At 52.9% G+C, this 17793-nt stretch overlaps 1 protein-coding gene across 1 annotated transcript; it reads left to right on the top strand.

Annotated features, from left to right (window-relative positions):
* Nucleotides 1–203: 203 nt before the first annotated feature.
* Nucleotides 204–9098, top strand: EFCAB1 (EF-hand calcium binding domain 1). The gene is made up of 6 exons (XM_032610050.1): nucleotides 204–372; nucleotides 4397–4555; nucleotides 5282–5386; nucleotides 6048–6199; nucleotides 6469–6573; nucleotides 8993–9098. The coding sequence occupies exons 1-6, from the start codon at nucleotides 315–317 to the stop codon at nucleotides 9050–9052; spliced, it is 639 nt and encodes a 212-aa protein (XP_032465941.1). The 5' UTR covers nucleotides 204–314; the 3' UTR covers nucleotides 9053–9098.
* The last annotated feature ends 8695 nt before the right edge of the window (nucleotides 9099–17793 follow it).

The raw sequence follows: 17793 nt of genomic DNA, 5'->3' as shown, positions 1-17793 counted from the left end.
GCCGACGTCACAGTCGGAACGCGGTCTCAGCGCGCCTGGCCGGCCCTCCCAGGGAGACAGTGCCGGCCGGCCCGGGAGCCAATCAGCTGCCGCCCAGGCGTTGCCATGGCCACGTCCCCCCGGTTAGGACCACGCCCACCCCAGCCCGGCAGCCAATCGGCGGCCGCCAAGCCGTTGCCATGGCCACGTCGCGTGTTAGGACCGCGCACGCGCACAAGGGAGACTCGCCGGCAGCCCCAGGCCCAGGCCTCGCGAGGGTCCCGGCAGCCGCCCCACTGGACACGGGCCGCGGCCCGGTTCCCTGAGCGGCCGGCATGAACCGCAAGAAGCTGCAGAAGCTGACGGACTCCTTAACTAAAAATTGCAAGCACTGTAAGTAAGAATCAGGTGCTGGGTGTGCAGAGGCTCCTGGGCCAGGTCCTGTCCTGCCCGGTGCTGCTGTCCCGCCTGCAGAGCCCGAGCGCAGTCGGAGCCCTCTCCACGCCCGACCCTAAAGAGGAGTCTGGAAGGGAACACCAACATCAGCTCCTTGGGGAGGGCACCCCCGGCGCCCATGATCTTAAGGCGCATTTCCAGGTATCCAGGTATCTAGTGCTGTACCCTAACACACGCACACACTTGCTTCTCAGACCTTCTCTTAACTTACTCTCAGGTTATAGAAACGTGATTTATATACTCTGGAGACACATGTGGATTTAGCTTCAGACACAGGTGGAAAACAAGCACTAAAAACCACCGAACTCAAGAAAAGTAGCCCAACCAACAGCTCTTCTTAGAGCAAATCAACTGGCAAGGTCCAAGTTTTGGGAATTACCAAGAGACCTATAAGGGAAAACGGTTATCAGTGGTTGAACATCCTTAGGACAGACACGGTGAAGTGACCCAGAAACCTGTATCTCAGAGCAAGGAAATGTGCCTGGAATCCAAGGAGCTCAACAAAGCTAAACACACAGTAAAGGATCTGTTCCCAACTCTAGACCCAACTTTCCAGCAAAGTGAAGGATTAGACTTGGCAGGTGGCAAGATGGACACCTATTGAAGACATCTGCTCCCATCTCACAGATAGTCTGAAAAGTGGTCCTAGAATTTCACAGGTAACTTTAGAATTATATTCAGACTGAAAAACAGGACTGTGCTTGGGCAAGGAAGCTATGGATATGGCTTAGATGAGGGAGATATCTGACGAGCAATCTTAGAAGTTGAGTGCTTATTGCAAAACTATTGCCCCTTTGAAAAAAATAGAAGCCATAATCCCAAGACTACTCCCACTGTGCAAAAAAAGAACAAACATGTTTTGATGTAGTCCTAGAGATTATGGGATCTAGTGCCTTCTAATCATACTTAGTATCTTATGATGAGTGGTAGGAAATCCTGTCAGGATGGTGCTGGAAATAAAAGTTAGGCTGTGAATGAGCATCTTAAACGTCTAAAAAAAGTCATCCTATAATTTAGGATATTATGGTTATTACAATCTGATGAGAGTTTTGTTCTGTTGTTTTTCTTAAAATACTTTCATTTCTGGGAAAAGGCCAGATCTTAAACATCTAGTAAACATTTTAAATAAACAGTGCAATAACTGCTATACACAACGAACACTGAATTTGATTTAGTTCCTGTTCAAGTGAGTTTGCAATGTATTGCAGATATTCTGTGAACATATTAAAAGATGTGAGGGCTTCCCTGGTGGCTCAGTGGTTAAGAATCCGCCTGCCAATGCAGGCAACACTGGTTCGAGCCCTGGCCCGGGAAGATCCCACATGCAGAGCAACTAAGCCCGTGCGCCACAACTACTGAGCCTGCGCTCTAGAGCCTGCGAGCCACAACTACTGAGCCCTCGCGCCGTGACTACTGAAGCCCGTGCACCTAGAGCCCGTGCTCCGCAACAAGAGAATCCACTGAAATGAGAAGCCCGTGCACCGCAACGAAGAGTAGCCCCTGCTCGCCGCAACTAGAGAAAGCCTGTGCGCAGCAACGAAGACCCAACGCAGCCAAAAATAAAATAAATAAAATAAATTTATAAAAGGGAAAGATAAGTGAAAACACGGCAAGAAAACCAGTCAACTCTTTTGATTTTTGTCCTACATAAAAATTTTAAAGTGAACCTTGAGAACCTTGATGATTACCAGTTAAATTCTATAGAAATAGTGACTAATCATGGGCATTATAATAATTTTGAGTTTCTTTAAACAGAGGACCTTTCTTCTAAAGTCATATTTCCTTTTAGTTGCCAGGTGATAATCCCACCAAGATGAAATGGATAGATTTTGTAGAATCAAAGAAGAAAGTATCTTAAATGTCTGTCTAGTTAATCCACCATTCTGCAGATCTGATCTGCACAGCAGACTTACACCAATCCAAAAAGATGAAAATCCATTCTCGAATTTCCTTAATTTCATTTAGTATTCTTTTTTTCCCAATATTTATTTATTTATTTGGCTGCACTGGGTCTTAGTTGCGGCACGTGGATCTTTTAGTTGCGGCATGATATAAGAAACATTTCGGCAAGAGAATTTTTCCTATGGAAAAATTACCCATCTTGGATCTTTTGGGGAATAAATTAAGCTAATACTCTTTCATTTTTATTTCAGCTGAGGTGGGGAAATGGCTAATCAACATCCCCTCAGCTAGCATTTCATATATGTGATCAGACTGCATCTTTCTTCATGCAAGGTTTTCTTCCCCAACCATTAACATCACTTTTTATTTTTAGAGTTTTTTATTGTGGTTAAATAGACATAACATAAAATTTACCATTTTAATTATTTTGAGTGCACCGCTCAGTGGCGCTGAGTACATTCACGTTGTGCGGCTGTCACCACCATCCATCTCCAGAACTTTCTCATCTTTCCAGCTGAAACTCTGTCCCCATTAAACTGTTGCTCCCCACTTCCCCCTCCCGCGGCCCCTGGCACCCACCGTCTGCTTTTTGTCTCTATGAATTTCACCACTCTGGGTACATCGTATAAGTGAAATCAAATAATATTTGTCCTTTTTCATCTGGCTTGTTTCACTCAGCGTGATGTAGTCAGGAGTCAGGCAAGTTGTAGCATGAGTCACGATTTCCTCCCTTTTTAATGCTGAATCATGGTCCATTATTGTATGGATGGACCACATCTTATTCATCCACTCATCCACCCATGGACACCTGGATTGCTCCCACCTTCTGGCTGTTGTGACGACTGCTGCTATGAATAATGGTGTACAAGTATCAGAGTCCCTGCTTTCAATCCTTTGGGGCAAATACCCAGAAGTGGAATCACTGGATTATGTAGTATTTCTATGTGTGATTTTTTTTTTGAAGAAGTGACATACCATTCATACCGTTTTCTGTGGCAAGTAAAGGCTCTTTTTAGAATTATAACCATTACATTATTTTCTACTATTTATCAATTTATTTACTAAATCATTTGTTTTCCAATGTTTTCAATGTTCGTCTTAAATTGTGGCACCCCAAACTGGAAATCGCCCTCAAGCCTATCCTGGCCTGCAAGATGAGGTGGGATTTATCCATTTCTTTGGGCTGTTTTCCTTTACGTGCACACAGCTTCCGTCCTTGTTTTTAAAAATACTCAACCTTAATTTTGTCTTGTTTTGAAATAAGATTTTCCCCATCTTCCACCTTTACCTCATATTGAAACTTACCTTTATGTTCTAATGCCAGACACTAATCCTTCCACCTACACACCTCGGACAGCGATGGGGACACAATTAGCTCAGTGTTAACAGCACCACCCTCTATGCAGTTGTGTGTATGCAAGCATGCATGTGTGTGCACACCCTTTAGACAAAAAAGTCCTTCCTCCAAAGTGCTGCTGCATGGCTGCCTGTTAATTTCCATCCCTCACAGCGAGAACCTTCCTGGGTGCTAGAATATGCTTAACTCCTTCCTTATTGGAAAATAGGTGACTCTGATTTCCAAAATCTGGCTCACGGCTTCACGAAGGCTAATGTGAGATGAAAGTTGTTGCCTGGTTTGGGGGAGGCTGGTATCTATTTCCAGGGAAAAGTTAAACTGTAAATCTCACGAATGCCTATAATCAAAATGCTGGGGGAAAGTTACCATTTTTAACATCACCATGGTTACTTAGAATCAGACCCCACAATCCACATTCAGGTGACCTGGCTAATATTATCGTCCTTTTGCTAACTGTGACTCTGCACTTACATCTGTTTGGAGGGACGGCTGCTGCCCTGACTTCAGTGGGAACTTCTGGGTAGTGACCATCCTCTGGTAACTTGAGGGTCATGAATCTCAAAAGAGGATCGTCTCCTGTTGACAGCTGCCCATTCATGATTCCAGTGTTGTTTGTCTACAAAACTCATTTGTGCAAAGTTTAAGTTGGACATTAAAGATTAAAAGGCGTTTTTGTTACATCTCAATTTCCTTCTTTCACAGTTAATAAATTTGAAGTGAAATGCCTTATCAATCTTTTCTATAACTTGGTGGGTGATGTGACAGAGCGGCAGGGTTTGGCCGTCGGGCTGGATCGGAACGCCTTTCGGAACATCCTGCACGTGACATTTGGGATGACGGACGACATGATCATGGACAGAGGTGAGCGGACGTCAGTGTCTAGACGGGCCAAATCCAGCCATAACTGGGAAAAACAGTTTGGAGTCTGGACAAACTCTGGGCGGGAAGCTTCACGTTCTGTGTTCCCAAATACATTTGAACATAAAAGTTTAATTTTTATATTCATAGGGAAGCATGGTAGGGAAGAAGGTAGCGACCACTCTTTCTGTGGATTTAGGAAGAGGACAAAGTCAACTTGAATAACTAGGTTTCCTTTCTTTACATCAGAAAACCCAAGCTATTTATATTTCTACTTAGTAAATAGAACAATAAATAATCGTTTTAAAAGGACATTTAAATGTCCTTACATCATCAAGAGTATTCCAATAAAAGTTAATATAAAATCTTATCTATCATGTAATAGCAGTACTTTTCTTGGGTAACAAAATATAAAATTATATGTTTTATGTTAATATATCAACAAATTTAATGTACCTATATGTGTATATGTTCACTGTTGATTCATGTATTTAGCTATTCAGAATTTACTTGTTCCCACAAAGTATGAAGGGAAATGTGAACGCTTGAGTAAAAGAGTTTTCCGATGTTACAACATCTTAGCTTCCTCGTTTATCAAATGAGAACATGGGACCATATGGGCGTGAGGTTTCGCCTAAATTTCAGAAGTGCATAGCCCTGTGCGGGTCCATACCGAGAATAGAAACGCAGCACAAGTGTCATATTTTTTACGTCTCTCTTTTTTTTTAGTATTCCGAGAGTTTGACAAAGACAATGATGGTTGCATAACTGTATCAGAGTGGGTTTATGGATTATCGGTGTTTCTTCGAGGAACTCTGGAAGAGAAAATGAAATGTAAGACTTCATGTTATCCTATTGGTTTGCACTTTATGATAAGTACCTCGAAAGAGTGAAAATCATCAATGTCTTCCAGCCCAGCCAGTGGGGTGGGTTTGTGTGTTGTTTGCTTGTTGTGAATTCCCATCAGCCTCTTTTATGGAGCAAATTCACGTCAATAATAAGGGTTGAAAAAAATTAATAAAAAGGCAAATCAAGAAGTTCTGAGGCGGAATCCATGCCAAGCAGACCGTACAGGCGGGTGGTGCACGTGCGGACCACGTACGCGTGCGTTTACGTATGAACGTGGTAAGTGCTTTACATATTTTGTTACTCAAATCGATACAACATCGATTCAAGTTTCTGATTCTTAGTTAATTCCTAATTCATCCCAATGAACTCTGTTTAAGAGGCGCATTTCAATCCGTTTTCCAAGGTTTTCACGACGAGAATGTTAAGTCGTTGCTCCTTGGCCTGCTCTTTGAAGCTAAGTGCAGGAAACTTTCTAAGGATTGTTGAGTATATTCAGTAAGCGGACATCAGGCATTTGTTAGGGGAATTGATTGCACGGAGGCCCGAGGCTTGATGTAAACACCACTGGAGCCCTAGGCCTTGAACACCATCAGAGCAAAGGCTGCCTTCCTGGCCGCAGCACATTCGTACCGGTTCTTTCTTGAAGATTGCTTTGACGTGTTTGACTTGAACGGTGACGGCTTCATCTCGAAGGAGGAGATGTTCCACATGCTGAAGGATAGCCTCCTGAAGCAGCCGTCCGAGGAGGACCCCGACGAAGGGATCAAAGACCTGGTGGAAATAACCCTGAAGAAAATGGTACGATGGGTAATTTAGAGTTTTCTCGTGAAATCCACAGATGTGGGGTAGAAATAAGAACTCAAATTAGAGTAAGTCTCAGTTTCCTGCCTGGTGAAAGACAGCACTCGGACTGTGCTCTTTTATCATAATATGACAGCTCCTTTCAATTTCAGTACTTAGCCTCATACTTTTCTGACATCTTCTTTGTGAACGCTGGGCCATGAGAAGACAGTGTGTGTTTGTGATGTGTTTTCCATGTTAACTGCGGTGTGGCCGGTCGCCCCCAGGACCACGACCATGACGGGAAGCTGTCCTTCACGGACTATGAACAGGCTGTGAGGGAGGAGACTCTTCTGCTGGAAGCGTTTGGACCGTGTCTTCCTGACCCAAAGGTAACGGCACTACGTTCACAGAACAGTGACCAAAATGTCATGTAGGGGGCTTGCCTGGTGGCGCAGTGGTTGAGAGTCCGCCCGCCGATGCAGGGGATGCGGGTTCGTGCCCCGGTCCGGGAGGATCCCACATGCCACAGAGCGGCTGGGCCCATGAGCCATGGCCGCTGAGCCTGCGCGTCCGGAGCCTGTGCTCCGCAACGGGAGAGGCCACAGCAGTGAGAGGCCCACGTACCGCAAAAAAAAAAAAAAAAAAGAAGGAGCATGGAAACAGGCTGCAGGGAGATGGGGGTATGGCTGGAGGGCCAAGGAAGTGTCCCCGGGTCTTTGCGGACACAACGGTCAGCCGGGGAGAAGGGCCCAAGCAGAGAGAATGACATGCGTGAGCGAGGGAAGCGGGGGTTACAAAGGAACCTGTATTAGGTTCATGAGACTGGTGATGAAGCCGGAAGACACAGAGGGCGAAGTCCTTGGAGCTCGGAGCTGGATTTTGTCTTGAAGATCACGAGGATTTGTTGGAAGATTTTAGGCAGATGGAGAGATGTGATATATAAATATTACCCTAACCCACCCACCCCAGTCTCTAGTCTGTATCTCCAGCTGCCTTCTCAACATACGGAGTAGATGATCTCAATAAACTCTTGATCTTTCCCCCAAACTTGCCCCTCCCCCAGTCTTCCCTAACTCAATAAATGACACCCCCCCGCACTCAGGTGTTCAGTCAAAACCCTAGGAGTCATCCTTAACCTCTCTCGTAACACTTTTCACTACTCTTTCAAAATAAACCCTTGAATATAATCTCTTCTCCCACGTCTGTTGGCCACCAGCCCCCATCAAGTCGCTGTCATCAGTCACCCAGTCCAGGTCATGCTTCCACTGCTGTCCCCCTACTGACTGCCCTCCACAATATCCAGGATATGTAAAAACACAAAGGCTCTCAGGCCCCTCTGGTGCTCGAGCCCCTCCCCGGCGGGCCCTGAAGTCTGCACGAGGCCCCTTTCTCTCTTTCCAGCCACGTCTCCTGCTGTGTCCTGTCCTCTCTTCCCCTGGAGCCCCCCCGGCCACCTGCCCTGCCTCCCTGGTGCCCTTGTGCTCGCCGTGACCTCTGTCCAGAACGTTCCCCCCAGACCTCATCTCGTTCAGTCTCTGCTCAGATGCTGTTGATCATCTTAACTTCTCCTCCCCTCCATCCCCGACCCTGCTTCTTTCTCTTCACAGTTCTTATCGTCACACAGAATATATTTACTCACTTATTGTCTGTCTCGACATGTAGATGTAAGGTCCTTAAAGCAGGAACTTGGGAGGTTTTCACCATATTTCCTCACATGTAGTGTGTAGCACATGGTGGGTCCCTAGTAAATGTTGAGTGGATGGATGGACGGATGGATGGACGGACGGGTGGATGGATGGACGGGTGGGTGGATGGGTGGACGGGTGGACGGGTGGACGGGTGGATGGATGGACGGGTGGATGGGTGGATGGATGGACGGGTAGATGGATGGACGGGTGGATGGATGGACGGGTGGGTGGATGGGTGGACGGGTGGACAGATGGATGGATGGACGGGTGGATGGGTGGATGGATGGACGGGTGGGTGGATGGATGGGTGGAGAGATCTCAGAAGTGCCTGATGGAGAGTCCTGGATCTATGTCCTTCCATCTCCTCAGAAACTCCATCATTTACCTTCATCTTTACCCTACATCTTCAACCTCCTTCCTCACTACTAAAACCTTCCCATCAGAATTTAAACAGACCTAAACCTGTCACATGTGACAAACAAAAGGGAAGGAAGGGAGGGAGGGAGGGAAGAAAAGGAGAGAACTTCCCCTAATTCCACACCTGCTTCTATTTCCTGTCCAAGGCTTGTTTTGTCACAGCCAAGCGTCTTGGAAGAATTGTCCATATTTATGACCTACACGACCATCGCTTCTTCCCGTCCCCTCTTGCAACTGCTCTTGCCAAGGTCACCCCCGCCTTGTTGAGAAAGCCCAGGCGGTAGGCCCTTGGGTTCTTGTCTCGCTCGACCTTGTCCCTCCCCCACCCCCTGCTCTCCGTCCAGAGCCTCCCGAGCCAGGAAGCATCTCCCTTTCATGCTGAGCCCCCTGGACCCCCGATGCGCTCGCACTCCTGCAGCCCCCACTGCAGTGAGCTGAGCTCCGGCTCCTGGCCGAGAGCCTAAGCTCATGGCAGGGGCTCCTGGGAGCCAGGCCATGTGGTCTCGCCCACCCTGTGGGCCCAGAACCAGCGCTGGGCTGGAGCAGAGTCCGCGCCTGTGGGTGAACACACAGCCCCTCCCAGGTCCCCGACCCCACTCCTCCTCGGTCACTGCCTGTCTTTTCGGATGTTAGGAGGCCTAAGGAACATTTTTTGTTTATTTTTTTGAAAGTCTGTACTAATTTGAACACTTTCATTTTGCAGAGCCAGAAAGAATTTGAAGCCCAAGTATTCAAAGATCCAAACGAGTTCAACGAGGTGTGAATTCCTAAATGTCTTGTTGTCTCAAGTGAGTAGAAAAGGAGGCTCATCCGTGTTGTGTATTTTTCCTGCTTAGCTCGGAAGGTGATTGTGAATTGCGTGTTTGGTGAGAGGGGTCAGGGCCGACTAACGTATATCATTCAACTTTGGCGTAAGATGCCGCTAAGATAGACGAAGACAAGGGGTTCCTTATTAGCCGTGGTTGGGTTTGGCCAGACGAGTGAACACTGCGGAGACAAGGTATCACCTAGACTGTCTGTTGACACACAGCTGTCATAAAATGTTTGTATGAATGAAATGAATAGAGAGACTATATCATCATGAGTTATTTTCCTCACGTCAGAAAGATGCTGGGCACGCGTTTAAAAATCACTGAAACTCTGAGTCTTCCTCCCACCCTCCCTATCCCACGGAGATATATGTATACGTACAGCTGATTCACTTTGTTATAAAGGAGAAGCTAACACACCATTGTAAAGCAATTATACTCCAATAAAGATGTGAAAACAAAATCACTGAAACTACTGAGTTTCCTCGGGAGCAGTAAGTACTCAAGATGGCACCCAGAGCACATCCTCGGGAGCAGTAAATACTCAAGATGGCGCCCAGGGCACAATGGTTCTGGCATTTAGCGCTGAAACGTCTTTCTGCTGGGCCCTGAGGGAGACTCAGAGACACGGAGTCTGTTTGCATACGATCTGTGTTACTGTTTGAGGCGTCTGAGGGCACAGCCCGCTGCCCAGAGCAGCCTTGGGTAAACAGGGATGCACAGTGCCACGAGGCACCAGGAGGCAAACCCACCTGTGGGTGGGCAGAGGCAAGAAGTGCTCTTCCCTGGATCTGAGGGGTGAGGCCCAGGTGCGGCTCTCAGCTTCCCTCTGGAGTCAGCCGGAGGCCGCCCTTGCCGGCGGATGCGGAGCTCGCTCTCTGTCTGGCTCCGCTGTGTCTCCACCTGGACCCCATTCTTGGTCCCCATCCCCCGCCCTGCCCCTCAGGGCATTCCCCCCACACCTGGGACTCCCCTCATGCAGCCCCTCGTCTGGGGTCACATCCCACTGCACCCACTGGCCAGGAAGCCCTGAAGACAGCCCTGCCTTCCCCCTGCCCCCCACTCTCCAGCAGGTGCCCCTGGGCATCAGGTAGCAGCTTGAGAAAGAAAGGCTTATGAGGCTCTTTCCCTGCCGTTCGCATTTGGATATTCCCACATTTTTACTGTCCTTGTAGATAAATCTCTTCACATGCATCGTCGCTTACTTACTTGGGGTAACTTTGTAAAAGTAGGAATGCTGGCTTTCAGGCCTGCGTCCTTTTGAGATTTCCAGCACATGTGACCTCACACCCTCCAGGAAGGCCGGCTGGGCCAACGCGTGAGGACAGATCCCGTCCCTGTGCCGCACCGTCTTTTCACTTCTTTGCCAACGCGTGGGCCCTAACTGACCGTGATTTGAACTCATGATGTGAAGAACTACGGCTTTGTGTCTGTCCCTAAACATCGTGTCGTAGGTTGGGTACAAATTGACTTCCACGTGGATAGCCCTGTTTTATTACTTGACTTTATTTAAAACTAAAAAAACCTTGAAAACAATTCTCTGTAACTGTGGTGGAACTGAAGAGGATGCCAGCACCTGAGGGAGAAGCCACAGCCTCCCCGGGCAGCTCAGAGCACGCCCTGCCTCCTGAGCCTCTCTTCAGGATCTGCCCCAGTCGCCTCCCCCTGCACCTTGCTCGAGAGTCCCGGCCTCTCTTCATGCCGCCGCTGTGGTAACTCAGAGGATTTTAGCACCAAGGAGTCACTCGACTCCAGGGCAGCTCATCCGAGTACCCGCGTCCCTCTGAGGACCCCTGTGTCCTCGAGCTCCGCGCTGGTCCCCGCTGCTGACCTCCGCCCAGGCTCAGCCCATCCTGCCCGCTCGGCACTGCGCCTGCCTCGGGCAGCGGGGTCGGGCTGCGGGAAGCGGTCATAACCTGGAGAGTTGAACGCAGCCTTCCTCTCACTGGCTCCTCTAAGCGGGGCTTCCCTCCCCTCCCACCAGCCCCCCGCGCCGTGGGAGGCCCCTCTGGGGGGCTGCGTGGCCTCCACGCAGCACAGAGAGATTCTGTTTGGGAAACAATCCTTTTGTTTTTCAACTACAGGATTTGAAAGCTACCACTGAAAACTGGTAGTCCTGCATTCTTAACCTGCAAATATCTTTGGGAACAAGATTGCACTTGTGAGAAGTCAAGCCTGCGATTGCCTGCATCATAAAATCATCCAAAACATTCACGAGTCCCACCTCGGGCTAAGCCGGGAAGGGGGTGGTAACCCAGCCTAAGACTAAGTCAGCCCCTGGCCTCGCCTGGTCCGCAGTGAGGGCTCCGCGCCCTGCGACGCCCCTGCCATCCCCGCAGCACCAGGCATCCCTGCGACAGCCCCTCCCCCCGGCCCAGCACGAGTTATGTCACTGAATGAAAGGAGATGGTTCAAGGGAATCCCCACCGCATACGCTCGGAAACTGTGAAGACAGCCGTGTCTAGAGAAGGTTCCTCCAAGTGCATCTTTCCTGGTGTGTTTTCTCACCGCCCCCAACCCTCCCAGTTGTCAAGGTTCACATGCAGCTGCCATAAAAGATACATAACGGAATAGACTTGTCCCCAGACTAGCGTTCGTTACGACGCACTGACTGTGCAATCGCCTGGCAATGCCCAGAAAGGGCTGAAGTCGCGTGTGTCCCCCACCTCAGGGGCCGCGCTCCATCCAGGACCTTGGGTCCAGCACAGGACCTCCTGGAGCGTCGCCAGTCTCGGTCACCCCTGAAGGAGGAGCCGTCCCCAAACACACCTGAGAGCCAGCCAGGAGGTGCCCACTTCCCAGCAAGAGGAGGGGCGGCCAGGCTGGGGACGGGCTGGGGACTCCACGTCGCATCCCCACAGGCATGCAGCGCTCAAGGTCCCTGCATCCGAAGCATGGCTTCCTGTGCCCTGTGCCGCCCACCGAATCCGCCAGGAAAACGCTCCTCCCCCGAGACCCGCATCCCCTGTCTGTCTCCACTTCCTGCTGCTGGACTCGGCACCCCTGCGGGAGAGGCTGTCCGCCCAGAGGGCATCTGACAAAATTGGGTGGCGTCCAGGTCATCCTGCCCTGGACCTTGTGCACCTGTTTCCTGTCCCCACCCCCAAGTCTCGGTGTGGACGACGGCACAGTGGCTCAGAGCCCAGGGCGGCAAGCAGGGACGGAGCAGGCAGAGGGATGGGCACGTCCTCTCTCCAGTGGCAGCAGGGGCCGAGCCACCGCCTCCTAGTAGGAGCGGTCAGCCTGGAGCTCGGGCCCGTCCAGAGGCTAATGAAAACCATCTGGTCCTTAATAACCTTTAGAATACAATGGGGTCAGAAGAGGAATAACAGTCCCTGTGATCTCAGTGACATATCATACAAAACCCCAACGAGCACTTTTGCTTGAGGTGTCACGCTAAATGCTACGCGATCACCCCACGCTTCCCACTCAGTCCTGGGGGCAACCAAGGGCATGACCTCCCATCTCATCCGAGATCCACTGTCCCTCCAATGGAGGGAGTCAGGGTTTAGGGAAATCAAGAAACTTCCTCCACGCACCAAAGTGATACAGAGCCAGGCCACACTCAGCCCTTGCCTGGTTCTAAGGGTAAAGGCCTTCCCTCACGGTCGCGGATGGGGACGTCTACTCTCCTTGCTGCTCAGGGTGACCGAGGACAGCTCCCTGCAGAGGCTTCCTGCTTCCCTTCCTGGCGGCCGGGCCGCCACGTGGTTTATGTGCACAGAGGGGGCCGCTGGGCCTCTCCAGGGCTCTTCACGTCAGAAACACCTAGGAATGTTCTTTCTTTCGTTGAATTTCCAATTTGCATGTAAAGGTGCCCATTTCTGGAACAAAGGGCAGTCAGGACACTAGGCTGGGCCCCGCCCAGTCACGACGGCAGCCAAGCACAAAGCGGGGTGGGAGGAGAGGTGAGGCCACTGCGGGCTGCTGGGGGGACGGCAGAAGTCCTCTGGGATGGGGAGGGCTGGACCCCTCACAGAGGCCAGGGCAGCGTCAGAGAGGTTTCCATCTGGAGAAGCAGATGCCAAGGAGCCGAGGCCACGGGACCCAGCAGCAAACGCAGAAGTGGTGACATGGCTCTCGCCAAGTGCCAGGAAGCAGCCCGAGGGCCCCAGCTATGGGGAAGGGCGGGTTTGCGCCAGGCCCCGACTGCGGTCATGCTCTGACGGCCCGACACGGGCCACACGGACTTGAACGTCTGACAGAAGTACAGAGTGACTTGTGGACGGTGTGGGCCAGAGTGTGCACCGTGCATCGAGACTGAGAGGGCCCATGTGATTGGGGCTGTCCTGGCAAAGCTGGGCCCACGGTCTCCCTACCCACAGGCTACAGATTACCCCACAAGTGCATCTCAGGTAAAGTGGGAAAAGCGCCTACCCTCTCTGCCTCCATTTCACCTCACAGGGTCTTTGAGAATGAATAAGGATCAGCCTACAGTGCCGTTTTGTAAACTGTAAAGTGTGATATGAATACGAGATTAATAAAGGTATGTGGTAGACATGAGGGCCAGTGTTCTCACCAGGGGCTCGTAGGTGATGAATAAATAAGAACACAGGCAGGGCTTCCCTGGTGGCACAGTGGTTAAGAATCCGCCTGCCAACGCAGGGGAGACGGGTTCTAGCCCTGGTCTGGGAAGATCCCACATGCCGCGGAGCAACTAAGCCCGTGTGCCACAACTACTGAGCCCGCGTGCCACAAGTACTGAGCCCGTGAGCCACAACTACTGAAGCCCGCGCGCCTAGAGCCCGTGCTCTGCAACAAGAGAAGCCACTGCAATGAGAAGCCCGTGCACCACAACGAAGAGTAGCCCCTGCTCGCCACAAGGAGAGAAAGCCCGCGCACAGCAACAAAGACCCAACACAGCCAAAAATAAAAACAAATAAATAAATAAATTTATAAAAAAAAAATAAAGGCAGCCTTGACTTGAAGAATCCAGCTCTGGGTCCTCCCTGTGGACAAATGTGGGGCATCGCTTAAGTGACGGAGCCAAAGGCAGATGAAGGATGTCTCTAGAAATACCTTCAATAATCTCACGTATTTAGAGAAATGAATCTCATGGAGCCAGGATAAAACTCCAAAGGAAGCATCACTAGGATTTTCATGAACATGACACTCTTGGAGTCTGTTTTAATGAAACTACCCCCTTGTTAACACACACACACACACACACACACACACACACACACACACACACCACCCTCATCACAGACTCACAGAAACATACAGCACTTTATTCCCTTCAAGAGGAACATTCGAGTCCCTTGAATTCTCCTCTCACCCCAAGACGCCGCCAACCCCAAAGCAGCAAGCACTGTCCGGCTAACGTCTCTTCCTGACAAACCACACTCAGCGCTCAACGTGCTTGTGTACTGGCTCTAAGGCGCTGAAATATTACAGAGGAATTAACAGGCTGTAGGGTTTGCATGAAAGCACAAGAACCTAAAAGCCCACTGAGTAAACACGAGCTGCGTCCAAGTTATGTGAGCTCGAGCTGGCCAAGTTCATACCTGGGTCTGCTTGCCATGTTCCTAAATGGGACAGTGTAAATTTGACTAAGTGCAGAACCGGCTTCTTGCCTCCTTGGATTTCTAAATATGTCTTGGTGCTGATTTTGACTCGTAAAATTCAGGAAAGAACACAGCAGCCCTAGAAACTAGGGTCAGTCATCAGCTGGGAAGTGGATGCACCTCCTTCTTGCCAAGGACTCTGAAAACCATCCTGCTAGATTTGAGCACGGTGCCCCAGGTCCGGTGTCTTCAGACCACAAGCCAGGTGAGAAGAGTCCCACTGTCCCACCTGCAGGGAGCACAGAGTCCAGGAAATCGGAGCCGCTGTTGTCTCGGAAAGAAGAAGGTGGGGAGGGGGCGATGGAGGGGTAGGAGGACCAGGAGGAAGGGGGCTGGGGGAGGGCATTCTCTGACTGGGAGCACCGTTTTCACCGCGTGAATTTGTTTTAAAGAAAACAGGGAAGATGGAGAGTTAAGGGGCGGCACATCCCCCCCTCCGTGCCGGGTAGGAAATCCTGGCCGTGCAGAGTCTCGCCACTGCGGGTACAGCAGGATGCAGAGCAGGCCGGGGCCTGCAGCCCAGCGCCAGGTATGCGGCCCCGCGGCAGGCGCACCCACGGCAGGTGCAGCGCAGCCAGTGCCGCGGCCCCGGGACGGGAGCCCTGCAGGTGCGGTCGGGACACGTCCCGGGTCTGCAGGAAAGCCACGCGGCTGCCGAACAGCCGAGCGCCCTCCTCCTGCAGGTCCCTGGGTACAGCGGGGGTGACGCCTGCGGCGGCTCCGGGACGGGGCGCGGGTGGAGGGGTCCCCGGGGCTCCTCTCGGCAGAGGCCTCTCTGGACCCCCGGCGCTGCCCGCCCAGCCCTCGCACCGGCACCCTCCCGTCCACCCTCGGCCATCCCTGGGCACACGGCTCCCCCAGCATCCCGGCCCCGTGCTCAGAAGCCCCAGAGCCTCCAGCTGCCACCCGAGTCCCCTTGGCGGACCCAGGAGCCACCGTGCGTTCACACCCACCCACCCTGGGGGGGGAGTCGTGGTTCTTTGTTGAAGGGCTGCTCAGCCCCGATCCCGACCTGTAATCAGAAGCCGTTTTGCAAATAAGCAACTACCGAGTACAGCAGGGGACAGGAGGCAGAAATGGAGGCACGGGACGTCTTCAGGCCCCCAGCGCTTGGAAGGGGGGCTCCCAGTCCAAGGCTGCTAGACTCTAGGGGCATGGTGCGGGCATGGCCAGGGCACCTTACACCGTCAAAAATCCCACGGGGCTCTGAGGCTGCGGAATTGCTCCAGGGCTGGGTCCAGGGCCCCGGCAGGACGGAGTGGCTGGGAAGGGAAGTGTGGACGCAAAGAAGGCGCCCAACGGCAGCGAGTGACAACGAGGTGGCAGGAGCCGCCGGGCCTTCAAACCACCCGAGTGGCCCAGCTCAGGGCCCCGGAGCCCTGTGTCTGCCGTGTCGGGAGAGGCCCAGGAGAGGGGCAGGCCTGCTGGGCAGAGGGGGCCTGCAGGAGGGGGGTGCAGAGCCGGCCCCTCACAAGCCCTGTGCCCTGCGGCCCGCCGGCCGGGGAGGCCTCACGCTCTTCTTGGGTCTCTCCTCTGATGCCACGCCTCCCCTGAGCTCCCGGCGGTGGGCTGCACCTGGGCAGGTGGGCAGAGCAGCACCCATGGAGGGCGGCGGTGGTGGGCTGCATCCCCGTCGGGGGACTGTCTCCCGGCAGCCCCACCCACCCCCTGTGATCTTGGTGCCCGCGGTCCACCCGGCGCGGCTGCTCCAGGCGAGCCCTGTCGGGACCTGCTGCTGCGGGGGAGGAATGCCAGGCGGTCACGTCCCTCAGGTACAGATGGGGTGAGTAGTCACAGAAAATCAAAATCGGGACGATTCTGGGCCCCCGGGATCCAGAGGTGGTGGTCTGAGGCTTTTCTCCTGGAGTACACGGAGCTGCAGGCAGTGCAGCCCTGTGCCTGGGCCTGGGTGGGGGGTGCAGGCGAGCTGGAGGGGCACTGAGCCCCCACCCTGCCAGCTCCGGGGCTCCCCTGCATCCCCAGGGTCAGCAGATGCGCTTCTGGTTGGGCACCGGGCAGGAGCCCCTCTGCGCACCCAGTCCCAGGACCCCAGGTCCCTCCGGGCCTCACTTTACCCCACACACGCAGTGGGGGCCACAGGGATGCCCGCCCGCAGGGCGTGGATACCCAGGGAGGGGGCAGATGGGGTACACCTGGAGAGCACCGGGCACAGGACAGACGCTCCATCCAGGTCGGCCCTGGACTCAGCCACGCAGAAGATTTCCCATGAAGGAAGGTTTGGTGCTTTGGCTGCGTGTCAGGGACTTGGACCCGCCGGGCTCTCGGGAGGGGCAGTGAGGCCAGGACTCCTCGGTCACCCTCAGCAGGCAGACCCACTCGCAGGGGCCCCTGCAGGAGTGGGTGTCTCGGGGGGGTTGCCTGGAGGAGCCGGTGTCGGGGGCAGTGGGATCCTCGGACAGGATGGGAAATGCCTTCCCCGCATGTGACTCGGCGACACGGTGATACACTCTCCTTCCCCAAGCTCCCTCCTCAGCACTGTCACGTCCCAGGAGCACACAGGTGACCGGTGACGTCCAGGGACAACCTCCTGCACCTGCCGTTGACCTCCGACCCTGTCACTGCTGAGTGGGTCTGAGCGCCTGTCTCTGGTCCCAGTGTGAGCTGTGGTCTTGCGTACGCGTGTGTGCATGTGTCTGTGTGTACGTGGTCTGCGTGTCACGTGTGTCTGTGTGTGTAGGCATGCCTGTTCACGCACATGCACCTGCACTCCCCCAGCAGCCCTCCTCCCTCAGACGCTGGCACCCTCGCCCTCGGCCCCGCCTTCTGTGCCCTCGCCTGGCGTCCTGGTGGCACCTCCAGGTGTGAGTAGAGGCATCCCCTCCCGCCTTTCTCTGTGTCCCCCCAGGAGAGGGTGAGGGCGAGGGGCACATAGCCTTGGGGGCTGGGGCTCAGCCTCCGCCCTCGAGGCCATCCCGCGGAAGCAGCTCTAACCCTGGGTGGAGGTGCCACCCGGCGAGGACCCAGGGCTGCCAATCTCAGAGAGGATGGACAAGGCAACCCCGTGCAGTGAGGCTCACAAACAGGGTCGTCCTGAGCTGGTCCCTTGAATTCCTCTGCTTGGAAGAATCCTCAACCCTGAAAAGTGTGAACAGGTCGGGGGGGGCGGT

The sequence above is a fragment of the Phocoena sinus genome, chromosome 17 (genome assembly GCF_008692025.1).
Source record: "Phocoena sinus isolate mPhoSin1 chromosome 17, mPhoSin1.pri, whole genome shotgun sequence".
Lineage (NCBI taxonomy): Eukaryota > Metazoa > Chordata > Mammalia > Artiodactyla > Phocoenidae > Phocoena > Phocoena sinus.
Note: the sequence above shows the minus strand (reverse complement) of the source record. Positions and strands in the feature narration are given on the sequence as shown.

Excerpts from the sequence above, each read along its gene's own strand:
- EFCAB1 (XM_032610050.1), top strand. The coding sequence starts at position 315 with ATGAACCGCAAGAAGCTGCAGAAGCTGACGGACTCCTTAACTAAAAAT. Across the intron at positions 373-4,396 it reads AACTAAAAATTGCAAGCACT|TTAATAAATTTGAAGTGAAA; the intron begins GTAAGTAAGAAT and ends CTTCTTTCACAG. Across the intron at positions 6,574-8,992 it reads CGTGTCTTCCTGACCCAAAG|AGCCAGAAAGAATTTGAAGC; the intron begins GTAACGGCACTA and ends TTCATTTTGCAG.